The sequence below is a fragment of the Setaria italica genome, chromosome I, assembly GCF_000263155.2.
Source record: "Setaria italica strain Yugu1 chromosome I, Setaria_italica_v2.0, whole genome shotgun sequence".
NCBI classification, from domain to species: domain Eukaryota; kingdom Viridiplantae; phylum Streptophyta; class Magnoliopsida; order Poales; family Poaceae; genus Setaria; species Setaria italica.
Genome location: NC_028450.1, coordinates 7,490,322 through 7,509,195, shown reverse-complemented (window position 1 = coordinate 7,509,195; position 18,874 = coordinate 7,490,322). Strand labels below are relative to the sequence as shown.

The window sequence follows — 18,874 nt, the reverse complement described above, 5'->3', positions numbered from 1 at the left end:
CGTCCGCCCTTCAGTGACAAGTGCATTCTAGGTGGTGATGACCATTTTAACAATAGGATCACCAAGTGGAGCTCAGCTGAGCACCACGCACCTATCCTGACCTGGCATGCTTTTTGGAAAAAGAGGAGACCCATTCACAATACGCGTGAACGCATCTTCTGAAGCTAAAGTTTCCAACCACGACGCGTCCGGCCTTCACGTCTCCACAGTCCACAGCACTGCATGCTGGCCGTGGATTCTCCTCGTCAGTGTCTCGCGCTCACGCGTGGAGATGATTGGCAGATTGGTTCACTTCAAACTTTGTATCCACCCACTGACCCACGGATATTCTGCAAAATTGGCCATCCGCGGATCATACGCCAAAGGGAGAGAAAGTGAGTAGTCCAGTTGGCATAGCGAATTCGATTCTTTTCTTCTTCCTCTTGATCTTCCTCCTGTCCTTTTCTTTTTCAGAATCTTTATCTTCCCAATTCATCGGTTTCTCTTTTCCTACGAATATTCGCAGATTTGGTACCCACGAGTTATCCGTAACATGCTTTTTTCGGTCACGGCGGAAGGAAATGGAAGATGAGAAAATATCCTTGACCTTGAACCACCATGGTCACAGTGACCTTACATCACCTACATTGGTGAGATTAGGAATATCTGTGGAATTCAATTCCACTTGAGTGAGGGTGTGTGTCCCCTTTGTCGACCTGTGCTCATCGTGCTCTCATGAAACTCATACGCGAATCTGCTGTCTCAACATTTATCTACATTGGTTAGGATATTGCAGTCTCCAAAATTCAAAACAACAGTATTTCTGTGGAAGTTTGTGCAAAATATGATTTTGCTTGGCACAGATTCTGTTTTCCCAGTTGATGTGGTGTGTACTACAGATTATGGCAAACGAAGCAATATATTTATTTTGTTCACTATTAAATTCGGCATGGCTTAAATGCAATATTTTTTCAGGATGTAAGATAAACAGAGATGTTAAAGCTATACAGGATGCTGACAATATTGTTAGTATTTGGAACGTTTAGGTCTCACACTTTTAGAACGTCAGCGAAAGGATCAGCTATCAGGTTTCATTATGAATCTCTTGAGATTATTCTGAACCTGAGTATGAGCTAAATTTGTTGGATTGGAGAATTTTGTGGAACCTGAGCAACCAAAGTCGTAACAAACCCCTATGTGAACTGGAAATAATAGCGCAATCATGTTTCCCTCGAAGTCATTCCCTGAAATCTTCTAGGGCCTCACTTTCTCGGCCCCAACGTGAAGCTTTTACGGCCCGACTCTCACACGTTCCACACGTCTGCGGCCCAACTCATTTCCAAGCCCAGCCAGGAGCCGTCTCGTCGCCCTCCGCTCCGGAGGCGACGCGGGGCGGCGGAGCAGCAATACGCGGCGAGACGGCGCCGCGCGCAGCAGTGACGGCCGCGGCGGACGGCTGCCAGAGTTGGGCATCAGGTCCTGTGCCACGCCCACGCTCTCCGGAGGTACATCCTTAGTTGCGAAATTTTTGGTGATGTTAAATTGTGGATGCGGAAACTCTGTGGGATGTTGTGATGAACTACCTGATCCAGAAAAGTTCAGCTGTTTTCTCTCCCTGGGCGCTAGCATACCTGCTTTCGTGCCAATTTTTCTGGCCAAACGTAAGTTTGTCTTGTTGGCCAAGATTTTTATTGCTGTGCTGTTGACCGGTTGGATGGGATTTATCAACACGACGGCCGCAACACTCAACTCAATAACAACCTCCAGCCGGTTGAATTGGGACATTAACGTGGCTGTACCACTCAAACTCCACCACAGCCAAACATTTTCACCTAGTTTGCCCGAATGATTATATTATCCAATTTAGCATTTTTAAGTATATTATTTTCCTGTAGTAAATTGAATCACAAGATTAAAGTTACACAGGATCCCATCAAGGCAACAAGATTCACCGTTCATGTACCGAATTAATAAGTATTTAGATTGTTTCAGTTCAACTTAAACGGCACATGGTTACACACTTTAACATTACCAAAGGGGTCACCTTCAGTCTTCCAGTTACTTTTTTTTTGGTAACTCTGAATATGAGCTAGATATGGTTTCACAACTAGTGGAGGCAAAATTTGAAGCCAAAATCATCACATACTGATGTGTAAACTGAATTAGCACTAGCCAAAAAACTTTGATAATACTATCTGGTCGTACAGCACTCCTACACAAAAGAACGCACCGAAGGCAATCGCAAAGATGACCTTTTCGACCTTGTCGCCTTTATGTTTTGCGGAGAAAATTGCTTCTGCCAGATCACAGTGGTGGGCAAGCATAGGACCACACAACTTTGGATTCCCATCAAAGCTAGAACTTGGAAATGTGCTCAGCTGGCCGGTTGTCGGGATAGGCCCTTCTAGGTCGTTGTTGGATATATTGAACTTAGAAAGGAAATGCAGATTGTTTAGTGCGGTCGGGATTGCTCCTGTTAGATGGTTGCTAGACAAGTCCAGCGCCTCGAGGTTTGTGAGGTTGCAGATCGATTGTGGGATTGGTCCAGTTAATTTGTTGTAGCCCAAAAAGAGTGAAAGGAGCGCTTTCAACTGACCAATCTCTTCGGGGATCACACCACTGAAGTTATTCATGCCTAAATTCAGTGTCGTAGAGAAAGAAATAGGCATACGGAATTGTCGTGATTGACTCTTATAAACAGGAAGCTCAAAGGCTTTTGATGCAATCTTATCTGCTTTTAGCATCGGCATGTCCACTAAGGCTGTCGGAATTTCCCCTATAAGACTGTTGTTTGATAGGTTTACATGGAATAGGAAGTTTAGGCTGTTGATCCAGTCTGGTACTGATCCAGTCAGTTGATTTCCATACAAAAGTAACACTTCCAAATTTCTGAGCTTTGATAACCAAAAAGGTATGTTTCCAGATAATGAACAATGATTCAAAGCAAGAACCTGAAGATTCTCAAAACCATCAATAGTATCATCCTCTGGCATGGCCTCGTTAAAGAAGTTGTGCCCAATAAACAAGGTGGTCAGATTTCTGCAACTCCCTAGGATTTGAAGTGCCCCTGTGATATTTGAAATGGAGCTGTTAACAAGTGATAGGAATGTGAGGGACTTCAGATTGCCAATACTTTCTGACAACTGGCCATGGAGCATATTCGAAGATAGCCGCAGTGCTGTTAGATTGGAGCATGAATAGATGCTTTCTGGAATTGGTCCATTGAAGTTGTTCCGCAAAAGATCTAAGATTTTTAAATTGGGTAAGTTGGAGAAATTGACATTGCTGAGTTCTCCACAGAAACTGTTACTCTTGAGGTCGATAATCATGAGATTTGTGCAGTTGCTTAGAGTGGATGGAAGCTCCCCAGATATGTTATTGTGGTCCAAATGGAGCTCCTCTAATCTCTTGAGTTCACCAATGGAGTCTGGTACATTTCCATTGAGATTATTCCCTCCAAGATCAAGGGTGACCAGATTTTTAAGCTTGCTGATGCCGCTGAGCGATCCTTCTAACTGATTGTTAGGAAAAGAGAGGTGCTCCAACAAGATGAGGTTGAAGAGTTCATCAGGAAGATTCCCACTGAGGTTGTTGCTCCCAGCACTGAGAGATGTCAGCATGGAGCAATTACGGAGTCCTGGAGGGACATTTCCACTGAATTGGTTATAGCTGAGATCAAGCAAAGCAAAGGATGGTGCACTGACACAGTACATGGTTGGTATCTGACCAGTAAAGCTGTTATTGCTGGCATTGAGTGCAACCAGACTTTTCATCACTTCCCATGTGGTGGAAGGAAACCTTCCAGTAAAGAAGTTGCTTGAGATGTTCAGCACCTGCAGAGGTCTGAGGGTTGAAGATTGCAGCTCCTGCAAACCTCCATTGAGTTGGTTGAAGCTGACATCGAGGACAATGATGCTGTTCGAGTACACCAGCTCTTCCGGTAAGCCTCCAGAGAGCATGTTGTTGGACAAGTTCAAGCGCAGAAGGCCGGTGAGGTTGCCAAGGGACGGTGAGATGTGCCCCTGAAGACCTCTGGCAGCCAGGGAAACATCAGTCACCGTCCGGTTGGAACTGCAGGCTACCCCCTCCCATTTGCAACAATCTGTGTCATTCTTCCACGAACTAGTGAGGCCACCGTGGTCGGAGAGCTCAGCGACGAACTGGAGCAAGGAGCTCTTCTCCTGCTCGGTGCATGAGGTGGTAGGAGAGGCCAATGAGAGAATTAACACTAGGGCAAAACCAAGTATTGGTATGGCTAACCTACTGGCTTTGCTGTTGCATATTAGCTTCATGAGTTCTCTAGTGACACTATGGGGAGTGTTCTTGCAGGCTATGGTTGGGAGGAATGATTTTCCAATGTGCATATTTGGAGACGTTTGCCCTTTAAGTAATCAAAGTATTGAACATGTGGGAGATGGCAAGCCACTTCAAAATTTGTCTAGTCCTCGGCCTGTGTGCTATCTTCAAAATTTGACTTGACCGGCCTTGATGTCAAAAGAAGCAGGAAGTGTTGGCCGATATCATGGACCTGTCTATTGCTATCGTTCGAGAATGACAAAAGAGTATGTTTACATCGGTACCAGTACTGCACTGAAAGTCAGCCAAAGATTATGTTTGCATCGAAATTACCTACAAGGCTACAAATAAATATTTTATTCATCTGCCAAATTTCCATTTTGGAACTTTGCTACTGACAATAGTTCAGAGGTACTGTTTGCAGAAAATATGTTCCTCGAGATCATAGAATTTTAGGCGATAGTTTTACTCTGCATATACAAGTCAATGATTTTGATGGAGAGAAGAGAGCTTTTTGACTTGATCCGTTTACTTGCTGTTCCTTCAGTGGCTCCATAGTCTGGAGCACCTTTTGTTTTGCCCTACAGCTGGTGCCGACTTTGTATTATCATTATCATTCGTTGACAGATCACTTGGCTTGATTACAGCAGCGAATGTTTGCACTTCCTTTTGAAGTCGAGGCCATGTTTTCGGCTACGCTAAAAGCAGTGGTTGATGTCAGAGTCAAGAGAGTCGGCAGGCTCTTGACTACATGAATATCGATAAGGAACAATTGTCCCGATAAAACTCGCGTCTTTTCTCTTAGCAACTGGCTACAAATATCTCTGGATACAAGCAGGAGCTCACCGGTTGCAAAGTACGAAGGGAGAGTAACAGGGACTAGCTTTCTGGTTGTTTTTCTTTGGGCATCTACGATGACTAATGCTTTGCATGAGCCCTAGCTCATTTTGTTGTAAAACTCTAATTTCTTCATCTTAATAAAAAATGTGCAGCTCTCCTGCGTATTGGGAAAAAAAGTTGCTAAGAGAAACCCAGACCCCGTTCGGCAGCTGCTTGGCTGGCTGCGTTGCTGGCTTCCGGCTGTTGGCTGCTGCTTCTGGTTGTTGGCTGCTGCTTCTGCTTTGCAGCTGCGCTCCATGTACTGCTTCTTTGTAGCTGGCTTGTACTGCGGGATGCCGCAATCGAATTCAAATTTTTAGCGGGAACATGTGCAATTGATTTTAATTTTTTGACGCAAACACAGACCAACCAATCAAAGTAACCCGCCATCACCATATCAATAGTCAATGAATCAGTGCCGTTCTACTAACAGTTCATTATATTAAAAAATTCCGCACAAATTACTTGACATACAACATATATAGCAGAAACAAACATACATAGACATAGAACATTACAGGGAGGCACCAGCGAGGCATCTAGTACCATTGCTAGGGTCTGCATGCTCAAATATCCACTACCTGGCTGCCTAGATGTCAAAATTTGCTGTCACCACCTGCATGTACCCATTTTGGCATAGCCATCAGTCATCACCAACATCTATGCAAACTTGTATAGAAGCAAAATCCAAAACCAGTCATACCTGTTAACTACATCGAGGAGATTCCTGCTGCGATCCATATGAGGTGTAGCATTTGCTGCCACCCATGCGGACACGGCGTAATCCGGAGTTCGCGCCATATTCCTATCTGCAGTACTTGCATCGGCATGGTCCAACAAATAATTGTGGAGTGCAAAGCAAGTAATAATGATCTTCATTTGGCTCTCTCGATCATAGAATGGTACTTCTCGCAAAATATGCCACCTCGATTTGAGCACGCCAAATGCTCGTTCCACAACATTGCGAGACTCGAATGGTGGAAGTTGAATTTCTCCTCCAAACTTTCAGCCGCTCTTCGGCTAAACTCCTCTAGATGGTACCTCGTACTGCGATATGGCCCCAGATAGCCTTCACGAACTGTGTAACCCAAGTCCACCAGATAGTACCTTTCTACACAACATCAAACATATTCACTATTAGTGCAACACTTTTACAATTGTTGCTTCATGGATGTAATTAGCCAACTAACATACCTGGAGGTGGATGTGGGTAATTTGGTGTCTCCATACAGTCCCTCAACATCGCCATGTCATGACTGGACCCCGCCCTCGCCGCTCCTACATATGTGAACCGTATGTCCATATCCACTATGGCTAACACATTAAAGCTTGACCACCCTTTCCTATTAATGAAGTCCAAACGTGACTCACGCTCGATTTGTATGGGAACGTAAGTTCCATCTAAAGCACCTATGCACCCATCAAAGAATGGTGCATATGGGTTGAGCCTATGATTAACCTTGGAGTACGACGGGTCCTTTGGAGCGATAACCGTATGTGCGAATGAGAACATGACATCTGTCACATGAGCCATCTTCCTACTAACTGTGTCCAATGACCGCTCAAATTTATCTCTAATCTATCAAGAAGCCTGTTGTGTCCCACAAGCCCAGATGAATATAGTTAAAATCTTGATAGATTCGACCCCTTGTGTTGATTCCAGCCCACGATAATTAACTAAGATATCGAAGGAATGCGTCAGGATGCATATGAAAATTGTCATAGCACCTCCAACTTTCCCGCATATTCAGCTCCACCCATTGATGTCCGATCATCCGTGGCAACTCCACGGGCGGGTTCACCACAGGAGCTGGACTTCTGCTCGCAGCTGCATATGCTGCTACAGTTGTTGCTACCCTCGCCATCACTACCAGTGTCGCTGTTTGATTCCTCAGCGCTGCTTATAATGCAAGCAACCTATGCACATAATAGACTTTAATGGTTCAGTCATAAGTCTATAAAGTAAAAGTTCCACCACAAGTTATAGAACAAACTATTTCAAACCTGTCAAGGAACTTCCATGTTCTCCCTGTCCTCCTCCCTGGATGGCTGGATAGGTCCTCAATGGTCCTCCACACCTTCCTAGTAAAGGCACAATGAAAAGCAAGATCAAACTTCTTTGTCACTGATGAACATGCAATGTAAATCACATGCGTTTTCACGTAAGAATGAAATAGATGCACATGCAATGTAAATCACGGACCACATTTAACTTGGAAAATTAGACGTCACACACAACACATTGTTCAGGCCAGAGGCCACATTACATGCTAAGACATTGTTCTCTACCATCATTACACAATACTACAATAAAACCAACGCATGCCAAACTGGACTACTTGTTCTCCCTCTCCCAGTTGAATTGAATCCAATGCAGGCGACCCTCTCTAGTTTTCATCTTCGTGAAGGCCCTTCGATACATTGCATCTGTACATTGCAGTACAGATGAGACCCCTCCTCGATACCATCTTCTTCTAGAAGTCGCATTGCATGGTCCAACTCCTCTTGCTCACGGCTGAGACGTTTTTGGCTTCTCGTAGCTACAATTTTGGAGAGTTCTCTAACGCTCCAAATTGCCACTTTTCTTTTTCGGAGGACTGTCAACAACTTCCTCCCGGGTAGGCCTTTGAGACATATTACGAGCACTGCTAGCAGCCATGGGGTCTAGATACATGTCTGCTGGATTATCCTCGGTCCCCACACTAGGTGTTGCCTCACGGACACCTCCTGCAGTTAGCAAGGTCCCCCTATCTTGGGTGGTGTGGCCGAATAGCGTGTAAAGTTCGTCAAGGAACGGGGGTGGTTTAGCAGTACTCATCTGGGCAGCACCAACACTAGTTTCCTGCAGGTCACAACAATATATGTTTGAAAAAAATTGTTGCTCGAATTGAATGAACAAGAAGTATTGCAAAGGTGACAGCACGTACCCCTTTGTCGGTAGCCCAAAAAGTGGAATCAGCTGCAACGCCACCAGTATGTTTGTCACGGCCTAGGCCTGATTGGACTTGCATGTCCCTCTAATTCATGAATGACCTTCGCATGGTGCTCAGCTTGTTCTGCAGCTGCTTGCTGCCTAAAGTTAGACCAGTTTGTTGTTTGAAGTTGCGGTAGATGTGTTGCCATCCCAACTTAGTTAGGCACTTGTTGCTCTAATTCAGTTGATTCTTCTCAGCAATGCAGAGGTCGAGGAATGTTTTCGTTGTTGCCTCATCCCAATTGGCACGACTGCTAGCCATCTGAGCCCAGTTGTACAATGCATAGTTTGAGTAGGTAGGAGCTCCAATTTTATTTTAACAAAGTAGAAAACGCAGGAGACATAAAAGTAGACAAACTCAGTACGTAATGAACATGTCACTTGCCTTAGCAGTTGTCTTGGCGCGTTTGTAATGGAGATTGTATGGACAGGCTGGTGGGGGAGAGCACGAAGAAGTGGATGACGATGCCAGTGTGGGCACCATTGCGAAGGACAAGAGTGTACTGGAAGGAGGCTCCCTACAGAGAACTGCATATGTGCAAAAGAAATTATTGTCAGATCAATGCTTCAAATTTGCACTGAACATTGTACCAGAATTTAGTTACTAATCCAATAAAAATTTAGAGAAGTTTATGTCAAAATTAGCAGCAAGCAAAACCATGAGGTAACACAGTGGTGAAGCACCAGTGCAGCAACACAATGTAAAACACATGTCTTGTATATTTCAGAAACAACCTACTACACATTTCAATTCACCAAACCAGTAGCATATCAAGTTGTTTGAGTACTAGAATTTAGTTACTAAGCCCATAAAACTTGCCTAAAGTTTGTGATGTTCTACTTACATCGAACAAAGACCTCAACAGGGAAGGGAAATCAAAACATTTGATCTTTTGTTATGAGCAAACACATGAGCTGCTCCTTCTGTATGGAAATATCTGAAATTTAGAACCAGTGGTGAAATATCTATATGAGAAAACACATGAGCATCAAGCTAAAAGCACGAGGATAACACAGTGGTGAAGCACCAGTGCAACAACAACATTGTAGAATCATGTTGACTTGTATATTTTAGAAAAAAATACTACACATTTCAAGCCACCAAACTAGTAGCATTTGAAGCTGCTAGAGTACCAAAAAAAGTATTTATTTGTACCAGGAATAGAGCATTGACTATGAATATAGTATAGTATATTAGGAAAATTTCTAGTTATTCAGGCAATTTCAACCCAAAGAGCTTGAAACGGATTAAAACTAGGATAGAGTACCATGGCACATATGAAACTAAACCAAGCCGACAAAATTTAGAGAAGATAAAAAGCACAAATACAAAAGGTGAGCACCCTAATACTAGAACCAACCCTACAAATGCTACAAAGGTTCAGAGATGTCCCACACTCAATCGCGAAGGAATTGAAAGTACTTATGTTAAGCACCCAAACCAGCACCACCACTATCGCTACAAAAATATCCGCTTGAGCAAGAACCCTATGGTGGTAAAACTGCTACAAAAAAACCTGGATCTAAATGCGGGGGCTTCCTCAGGCTATGGTTGCGGCAGGGCCAGGATGTGGCGGATGGGAGATCTGAGTGAGGACCTCTTGCTCAAGTTGGCAGGCAGGGGGTGCCACGATGAAGATAGCGGCCGCCACGAGCTCGGATCCCGGCTGCCGTGCTGGGTGGCAACCTGGATCCCTAGCGGCCGGTGCCTCGACGCTGCGGGTAGACGACGGAGGACACGGTGGGGGAGAATGGTCCGGCACCGGCGATGAAAAGCTCACCCCGTGCTAGATGTAAAGAAAGACTCCGAAAATGCGAAGGAGACAAAGAAATTTGAGAAGATGTTGGAGGATCACAAAAAAGTTATTGTACCCCGATTGCAAATAGTGCCACAAAAAGTTGGGTAGCACACTAGAATTGATGCAGTGGAAGGTAACAAATGGTGTGACCGATAAAGGATTTGGGGAGCTATTGAAAATCGTAAAGAACATGCTTCCCGAGGGTAACAAACTGCCCTCAACCACATATGAAGCAAAAAAGGTTGTTTGCCCTCTAGGATTGGATATACAGAAGATACACGCATGTCCTAATGATTGTATCCTTTATCGCGGCGAGGAATATGAGAAATTGGATGCTTGTCCTATTTGTGAGGCATTGCGGTATAAGATCAGGTGAGATGACCCTGATGATATTGAGGGGCAGCCTGTCAAGAAGAGAGTTCCAGCAAATTGATGTGGTATTTCTCTGTAATACCACGGTTAAAACGCTTGTTTAGAAACAAGGTGATGCTAAGTTGATGCGATGGCACAAAGAAAAATGTAAGCAAGATAAGAAGCTGAGACACCCAACAGATATCTATGGATGAGGTTGCTGCTCACTTCGAGCGAAAGAAGAAGCCCGAGGAACCACCAATTGATGAAGCAACGAAGAAATACTTTAAATCCCTGGTGGTTGAAAAAGTGGTGAATGAACCCATCTTGGACTATAATTGCTCAATCACAAAGGCATTTGAGAAGAAAAAAGATCATGGTCCACCATTCCCCAGCTTGGAGAACAATATCAACAATCGATCGATCCACTCAAAGTGCTTTCAAAAGAAGTTGAGATTCTAGCTCAATGGACTGCTGAGACCAATCTCACAAAAGAGCAACTCCTAGGGGGGACGATATCGAAACTCACCCAGGTGCTAGTAAATGGGAGTTTAAGTTGGGGGAACCTCTTGTGCGGCCACAGTTAATGCCTCACCTGCAAACAAAAATGTATCCATTTCATAAATGGTACATGGAGGTAGCTGCAGATGGACGGATCATGTTCGCTGCTTGGGTTCAGATCATGATTACTTTCGAGGGCCAGATGACATATGGATTGAGTTTGAAAGTCTATGGTACTTGTACCATCAAGACGTCCTTGACAAGTCCCTCATCAGTGCATGGGTTCTGTAAGTGTTTGCTCTGATATGTACATCCTAGCTCCTACATTAATTGTGCGCTGTCTTATCCCCTCTTTTATTTTGTATCATGCAGGATGGAGATTCAACATTGCCGGAGAAAAAAAATACTATCATGTTGGCTTCATGGACCCGCATATTATAAACGAGGAATGCTTAATGAAATGGCCAAATCGGACCATGAAGACTATTTTCAACTTCCTAGATAAATAGCATCACATGCAATACATACTTTTGCCGTACATTCATCCCTTTTTTTCATCATCCATTCAAGTTAATAATAAGTATATCTAACATTGCGTGTGTGTATGTATATGAATAAGTTCCAATGGATACTGCTTGTTATCGAGATTGATTGAAGCCATGTCACAGTGCGGGACCCGAAGAGGAAACCAAAAGCAGAGTAACCAAGCCTCGTAAACGCGCTTAATAGGGTATAGGCTTGCTTCATAAAAAAAACACCCAGGACTGTTCAAGGAAGAACTTCATATCAGGGATAACTTTCCGATATGATTTCAAATCGGACATCTAGTGCATGTCATTTCTTTAAAAACCATGGCTGCTTGAATATTTCATAACTACTTTTTCTATATTTAGTGTTTGAGGCAGGAGGATGAAATCAACTTATGTGGATACTACTGTTGTGATTTCATCCATGACATTGTAGATCCCAAGAAAGGCAGGGACCAAAAACACTAAGTACGTAAACACAATTCATATCAATTTCAATATTTTTCAATATGCACATATAATGGTTTAAAATGATGATGTTAATTTGCACATGACATAATTGCTGAAATGAGATAAGATCTCATCGCCCCAGAATGACTCAGGACAATTCAAGAACAACTATGTTGATTCTTTTTAGAGGAGGTCGTAAATCCAAAGGGAGAATTCTATTACGATGGAACAAGTGTGGGTCAACTTCATCCAATCAGGGACTCGGAATACTACGCGTAGTGCATATTTGGAAAACTTGTAATATTTGAAATGTATATAAATTGTATAAATATAATATATGTAAACTTTACTATAGATCAATATATATATATATATAATATAATATAATACAATATATATATATATTAGCGTAATATTATTACTATACGCAAATGGATATTCTACACTAATACGAATACTAACCAACCCATGAATTAAAACGAAAGGAAAAAAAGAATAATCATTTAGTACTGACCGGTACAGCGCGATGTGTCTCGCAGTTTAGTACCGGTTGTTACTACCGGCCGGTACTAAATGGCCCAGTACCAGGCATTTTGGCCGGTATTAAATGGTGTGGCATTTAGTACCGAACAAGTGGTACCGGTCAGGCGTCCGGTACTATGAGTTCACCCAACATGATAACTGGAGTAGGACTAGCCAAAAAACCTTGATAAGACCATCTGATCATACAGCACTCCAACACTAAAGAACGCACTAAAGGCAATCACAAAGACGGTCTTGTCGATTAATGGTTTTGCTGAGAGGATGGAAGCCAGAGGCGCGTCTGCTGAAAAACCACAAGTTATAGCAAGGCTACTGCCACATAGCTTTGGGTTTCCGCCGAAACTAGACTTTGCAAATGCGTCAAACTGGCCTCCAGTTGGAACAGGCCCTTCTAGGTCGTTGTTAGAAACATTGAACTCTGCTAGAAAGTTCAGTTCGTTCAAAGATTGAGGGATTTCACCAGTTAGATGATTTCTTGACAAGTCGAGCACCTGCAATGTCTTGATGTTGCAGATCGGCTGTGGGATCTCTCCAGAGAAACTGTTGGAGCTCAAGTTAAGCACCTGGAGAAATTTTAGCCTACCAATCTCTGGAGGGATTGCACCCCTGAACTTATTTCTTCCAAGCTTTAGCACTGTGGGGAAGTTATAGAGCGTACGGTATGCAAATGACCCTATGTAAACAGTGAGTTCAAATGCCCTGTTATCCAAATTGTCCTGAAAATTTTCTGACTGTAACACTGGCATCTCCATCAATGCTGTTGGGAGTTCTCCTGAAAGGTTGTTGTTTGATAAATCTAGATAGTAGAGAAAGTTTAGGTTCTTGATCCATGCTGGTATTGATCCAGTCAGTTGATTGTTAGACAAATCTAAAATCCTCAAACTAGTAAGCTTTGATAACCAAAGAGGTAAATTACCAGACAACGAACAACCATCTAGGGTTAAAATCTGCACGTTCTCAAATCCATCTACTGTTAGGTCATCTGGTATCCTCTCACCAATGAAGTTGTTCGCCATGAGCAAAGTGGTGAGTTTCCTGGAGTTCTTGAGCACATGAAGTGTATTTGTGATATTCGCAAAAGAATTGTTGGCAAGTGATAGAAATGAGAGGGACTTCAGATTGCCTATTCTTGGTGACAACTGCCCACTGAAGTTATTAGAAGACAGGCGCAGCGCGGTCAGATTGCTGCATGAGTAGATGCTTTCTGGAATTTCTTCAGTAAAGCTGTTCAACATAAGATCCAAAACTTGCAGATTGAGCATGGTGGAGAAATTGACCTGCCGAAGCTGCCCGTTGAGGTTGTTGCCTTTGAGATTGACGATTTTGAGATCTGTGCAGGTCCCTAGAGATGCTGGCAGCTCCCCAGACAAATTGTTGCAGTCCAAATGGAGCTCCTGTAATCTCTTGAGCTGGCCTATGGAATCCGGAATCTTTCCACTGAACTGGTTTCCTCCAAGGTCAATGACAGCCAGATTCTGAAGCTTGATCACATTTTCACCATCAAACTTTCCTTCTAATCCAATGTTTGGCAATGAGAGGTGCTCCAACAAGGAAGCGTTGAACACTTCATCTGGGATCGTCCCACTGAGATTGTTCTGGCCAGCCCTGAGCACTTGAAGCCCAAAGCATTTGCCTAGCCTGGTGGGGATACTGCCACTGAACTTGTTGTTGCAAACGTCTAGCGAGGCGAATGACGGCGAGCTGATGCAGAAAGAAGAAGGCATCTCCCCAGTAAAACTGTTGTAGCTCGCGTTGATCGCAACCAGGCTCCTTGTTTTCTCCCATGCCGTTGACGGAAACATCCCTGTGAACATGTTGCTCGAGATGTTCAGTACCTGCAGCGGCCGGTCAGGCGTTGAAGATGGTAGCTCCCCCAAACCTCCACCGAGGCTGTTGAAGCTCACGTCGAGGACGACGATGCTGCCGGAGGACAACAGCTCCGGCGGGAGGCGGCCGGTGATGGAGTTGTGGGACAGATTGAGGCGCAACAGCCCGGTGAGGTTGGCGAGGGCCGGTGAGATGCGCCCTTCGAGGCCTCTCGACGCCAGGGAGACCTCAACGACAGCGCCGCCGTCGCCGTCGCAAGCGATGCCTTCCCACGAGCAGCAATCCGTGCTGCTGCGCCACGACGCCGGCAGGCCGCCGCGCCGCGATAGCCCGGCGAGGAACCGGAGGAGGGAGCCTTTCTCCTGGCTGGTGCATGAGAGGACTGGAGAGGTCAAGCAGAGCAGCAGCAGCAGCAGCAGCGCAATGGCGAGGCCAAAGGAAGACATGGCGACCCTGTGCTTCTGCCAGTCTAACAGAACTCTCCCCCACAGGAGAAGGCACTAACTGTAGGATACAAATATACAATGCAAGGTACTAGTTGCTGAACAGCTGTTCTTAGAGTAATATATATACTTGCCCAATTAATGCGTTTACTTGTTTATTCTATAAAGGATATCTGGAATGTCTAGTTAATAATGCTGGTGCTAATTCTACAACTTGACACTTGCACTAGTTAACCCTTGATTAGGCCTTTGGCTTAATCTTTCATGCTTTGGAGGGACGGGCACCTGCCCATTTTTTTTGTCCCTATTTGATTCCCAATCGCCTAAGAATTCATCCAAGTTTTGGTCCCAGATTTTGGGGGTTAGATTAGAGTACGGGGTCCAAGGGGCGGGCTTGGAGGAGAGATGACAAAGGCAACTGGCAAGATGCCGATGGTGGCAATGGGAGGAGGTGACGGGAATACGGGATGGTAGCAACTAGCAAGTGGCATGCAGTGAGGGTTGAAGGAGATCAGGGGCGTACCTGAACTTTCGTATTGCCTCTGTGAAGAATGCATGCAATTTGGCTCATGTCTGTATTTCACTACTGATCAACATGTAGGAAATTCATGGGGGAACGGGAGTTAGCAAATGATGTAACTTAGAAGAATAGTAAAAGTGAAGGCGTTTAGAAAATTCAGCATCTATGTCCAATATGTGGTATTGACGATGAAGATGGTTTACATGGGATGCCACACTTTATTGGCACCAAGCTCTCTACACGTCGTATACTCGGGGGTTTTTTTTCCAACTTTTTCATACTTGTGGCTAACATTTTGTTGGTCACTTTCTAAAAAGAAACAATTTGTTGGTCATATTTTCTGTTGCCACCAGCCACAACTTTGCTATGTTTGGGGGCAAAACTTCGGCCCAAACATTCAACTTCTACGGCCCAATCTCAAAGTTCTGCGCTTCTGCGGCCCAACTCACCTCAGCTTCCTGTGTGTTTTCTACCCAGGCGCGGACGCAACGCGGAGCAGCACCGTCCGTAGGCCGTAGCAGTGGCGGCTTCTCCATTCAAAGGATTTTTTTTATTTTTTTAAAAAAAAGCAATGGCGGCGTCGCGGAACGGCGGCGGCGGCGTCCCCGGCGGACGGATTCCTGTCCTGCACCACGCACCCCCCGACCCTGAGGTACATCCAAAGTAGCGCCATAACCTTGCGGATGTGGGGGGAAAATGGGGCATGCGAAGCCAGAGAAGAGAGCACCTGATTGCTAAAGTTTTCGTTGGTATTCTCTGCCTTTAATCTGTTCGTTTGATGTCCCTCCCAGTCCCTGTGAGCCTGTTTACCAGCCAATTCATGTGCTAGAAAGAAGGTATATTTGCCAAGTATTTTTACCTGTATGCTGTTTTCTGCAAGTTATGGTTACTGATACATTTCAACTTATTTACTCTATAGTTGTACACTACTAAATTTAGTTTAGCACAGTTTGAAGGTTCCTTTTCCTTTAAAATGAAATGGCGAGATTAAAAGTTGCACAGGATTGGAACAACTTTACCGACACATTTACATGGCTTTTATTCAATTTGTGTCACGTAGTTATACAGTACTAATACTAAAGAAAAACGGAAGATGAACTAAATATGGTTCTACAACTAGATGAGGCTTGTAGAATGTAGACTGCAGCCATTGCTAGACCTATTAAACCCAGATGTAACTTGAAGTAGCAGTCTAGGACTATCCAAAATACCTTGATAACACTATTTGATCATACACCACCCCCACAACAAAGAATGCACCAAAGGCAATCGCAAAGATGACCTTTTCTACCTTATTGCTAGTTTGTTTTGGGGAGAAAACTGTTTCTTTTGAACCACAGTGGTGAGCAAGCACAGGACCACACAACTTTGGGTTCCCTTTGAAGCTAGAACTTGGAAACGTGCTGAGCTGGCCGGTGATTGGGATATGCCCTTCTAGTCGTTGTTAGAGATATTGAACTCCGAAAGGAAATGCAGATTGTTCAGTGCGGGCGGGATTGCACCTGTTAGATGGTTGCTAGACAAGTCCAGCATCTCGAGGTCTGTGAGGTTGCATATTGATTGGGGAATTGCTCCAATGAAATTGTTGTACCTCAGATTGAGTGAAAGGAGGGTTTTTCACTGACCGATATTTTCAGGGATCACACCAGTGAATTTATTGATGCCTCAAATTCAACATCGTGGAGAAAGAAATGGACATTCGGTATTGCAGCGATTTACTCTTATAAACAGGCAGCTCAAAGACCTTTGGTGCAATCTTATCTGCTTTTAGCATCAGCATGTCCATTAAGGCAGTTGGAATTTCCCCTGTAAGGCTGTTGTTCGATAGGTTTATATGGAATAGAAACTTTAGGCTATTGATCCAGCCTGGCACTGGTCCAGTCAGTTGATTTCCATACAAAAGTAACACTTCCAAATTTCTGAGCTTTGATAACCAAAAAGGTATGTTTCCAGATAATGAACAATGATCCAAAGCAAGAACCTGAAGATTCTCAAAACCATCAATAGTATCATCGTCTGGCATGGCCTCGTTAAAGAAGTTGTGCCCAATAAACAAGGTGGTCAGATTTCTGCAACTCCCTAGGATTTGAAGTGCCCCTGTGATATTCGAAATGGAGCTGTTAACAAGTGATAGGAATGTGAGGGCCTTCAGATTGCCAATACTTTCTGACAACTGGCCATGGAGCATATTCGAAGATAACCGCAGTGCTGTTAGATTGCTGCATGAATAGATGCTTTCTGGGATTGTGCCATTGAAGTTGTTCCGCAAAAGATCCAATGTTTTTAGATTGGGTAAGTTGGAGAAATTGACTTTGGTGAGTTCTCCGCTGAAACTATTGCTCTTGAGGTTGATGATTATGAGATTTATACAGTTGCTTAGAGTTGATGGAAGCTCCCCGGACATGCTGTTGTGGTCCAAATGGAGCTCTTCCAATATCTTGAGCTCACCTATGGAGTCTGGGATGTTTCCACTGAAACTATTCCCTCCAAGATCAAGGGTACCCAGATTTATGAGCTTGCTGATGCCATAGAGCGATCCTTCTAACTGATTGCTAGGAAACGAGAGGTGGTCCAACAAAGTAAGATTGAATAGTCCATCAGGAAGAGTCCCGCTGAGGTTATTATGCCCAGCATTGAGAGAAGTCAGCATGGAGCAATTACCGAGTCCTGGAGGGATGCTTCCAGCAAATTGGTTGTAGCTGAGATGAAGCACAGCTAAGGATGGGGCGTTGACACATAAATTACTTGGTATCTGGCCAGTAAAGCTGTTGTTGCTGGCATTAAGCGCAACCAGACTCTTCATCATCTGCCATGTGGTTGATGGAAAACGTCCTTTAAACAAGTTACTTGAGATGTTCAGTACCTGCAGAGGTTGGAGTGTTGAAGATTGCAGTTCCTGCAAATTTCCACTGAGTTGGTTGAAGCTGACGTCGAGCACAATGATGCTGTTGGAGGACACCAGTTCCATTGGTAGGACTCCGGACAGCAAGTTGTGGGACATGTTCAAGTGTAGCAGGCCGGCGAGGTTGCCAAGGGATGGTGAGATGTGCCCCTGAAGGCTCCGAGAAGCTAGGAAGATACCAGTGACGGTATTATCTGAGCTGCAGGTAATCCCTTCCCATTTTGCAGCAATCCGTGGTATTGTCCCACGATCTAGTAAGTCCATCGTCCTGGGAGAGCTCAGTAATGAACTGGAGCATGGAGCTCTTCTCCTGCTCTGTGCATGAGATGGCAAGAGAGGCCAAGAAGAGAGGAATCACAAGGGCACAGCCAAATATTCTCATGGCTATCCTGCTGGTATTGCTGCTGCATGAAGATTTTTGTATTGGCTTCATGGTTTTCCTCGTGAAACTGTAGGCACTTTGTAATTTTGGAGCGGTGACCAATGTATATGAATGCTCTACTACTTGTGTGGAAGTGGACCTGAAGTAAATCAAGTATAAAGCTTGCAAGTAATTTGGAGAGTTGTCTCCAGTCCTTTAAACAGTACTTACGCAGAAATATAAATGCAGCTGCCAAATTTTTATTTGAAGTGTTGCCATTGTCCATGTATTGACCAAAGAAGTTTATGTTAGCAGGTCATGTCTTGGGCAATTTTCTTATGCACTGTGTGTACAGAGCTGGTTGGCTGAAGGATGATAAACTTCAGTCTTCTTGGCCCAGATTATGTATTTGACTGAGAGAAGACATCTTTCTCGACAGGATGCGTTTACTCTCAGCTCTTTCACTGGCTCCTCAGGTCCGGGAGGAAGCTTTAGATCAACAGTCCTTTTTTTCCTACTGCT

General features: G+C 44.2%; 2 protein-coding genes, 1 long non-coding RNA gene and 1 pseudogene across 3 annotated transcripts; 1 reads left to right on the top strand and 3 right to left on the bottom strand.

The window, feature by feature from the left end:
* Positions 1-1,288: 1,288 nt before the first annotated feature.
* On the top strand, positions 1,289-5,473 carry LOC111256390. The gene is made up of 2 exons (XR_002676460.1): positions 1,289-1,484; positions 4,923-5,473. It is a non-coding gene; the product is annotated as an uncharacterized LOC111256390 (long non-coding RNA).
* Positions 1,510-4,923, bottom strand: LOC101778283 (receptor-like protein 2). Its single transcript, XM_004951761.4, has one exon. The coding sequence runs from the start codon at positions 4,341-4,343 to the stop codon at positions 2,148-2,150; it is 2,196 nt and encodes a 731-aa protein (XP_004951818.1). The 5' UTR covers positions 4,344-4,923; the 3' UTR covers positions 1,510-2,147.
* Positions 5,474-12,448: 6,975 nt separating the features above from the next.
* LOC101778965 (receptor-like protein 2) lies at positions 12,449-14,581 on the bottom strand. The gene is made up of 2 exons (XM_022824314.1): positions 12,972-14,581; positions 12,449-12,839 (listed from the first exon to the last, which is right to left on the bottom strand). The coding sequence occupies exons 1-2, from the start codon at positions 14,570-14,572 to the stop codon at positions 12,449-12,451; spliced, it is 1,992 nt and encodes a 663-aa protein (XP_022680049.1). The 5' UTR covers positions 14,573-14,581.
* Positions 14,582-16,749: 2,168 nt separating this feature from the next.
* On the bottom strand, positions 16,750-18,533 carry LOC101779370 (annotated as a pseudogene).
* Positions 18,534-18,874: the final 341 nt, after the last annotated feature.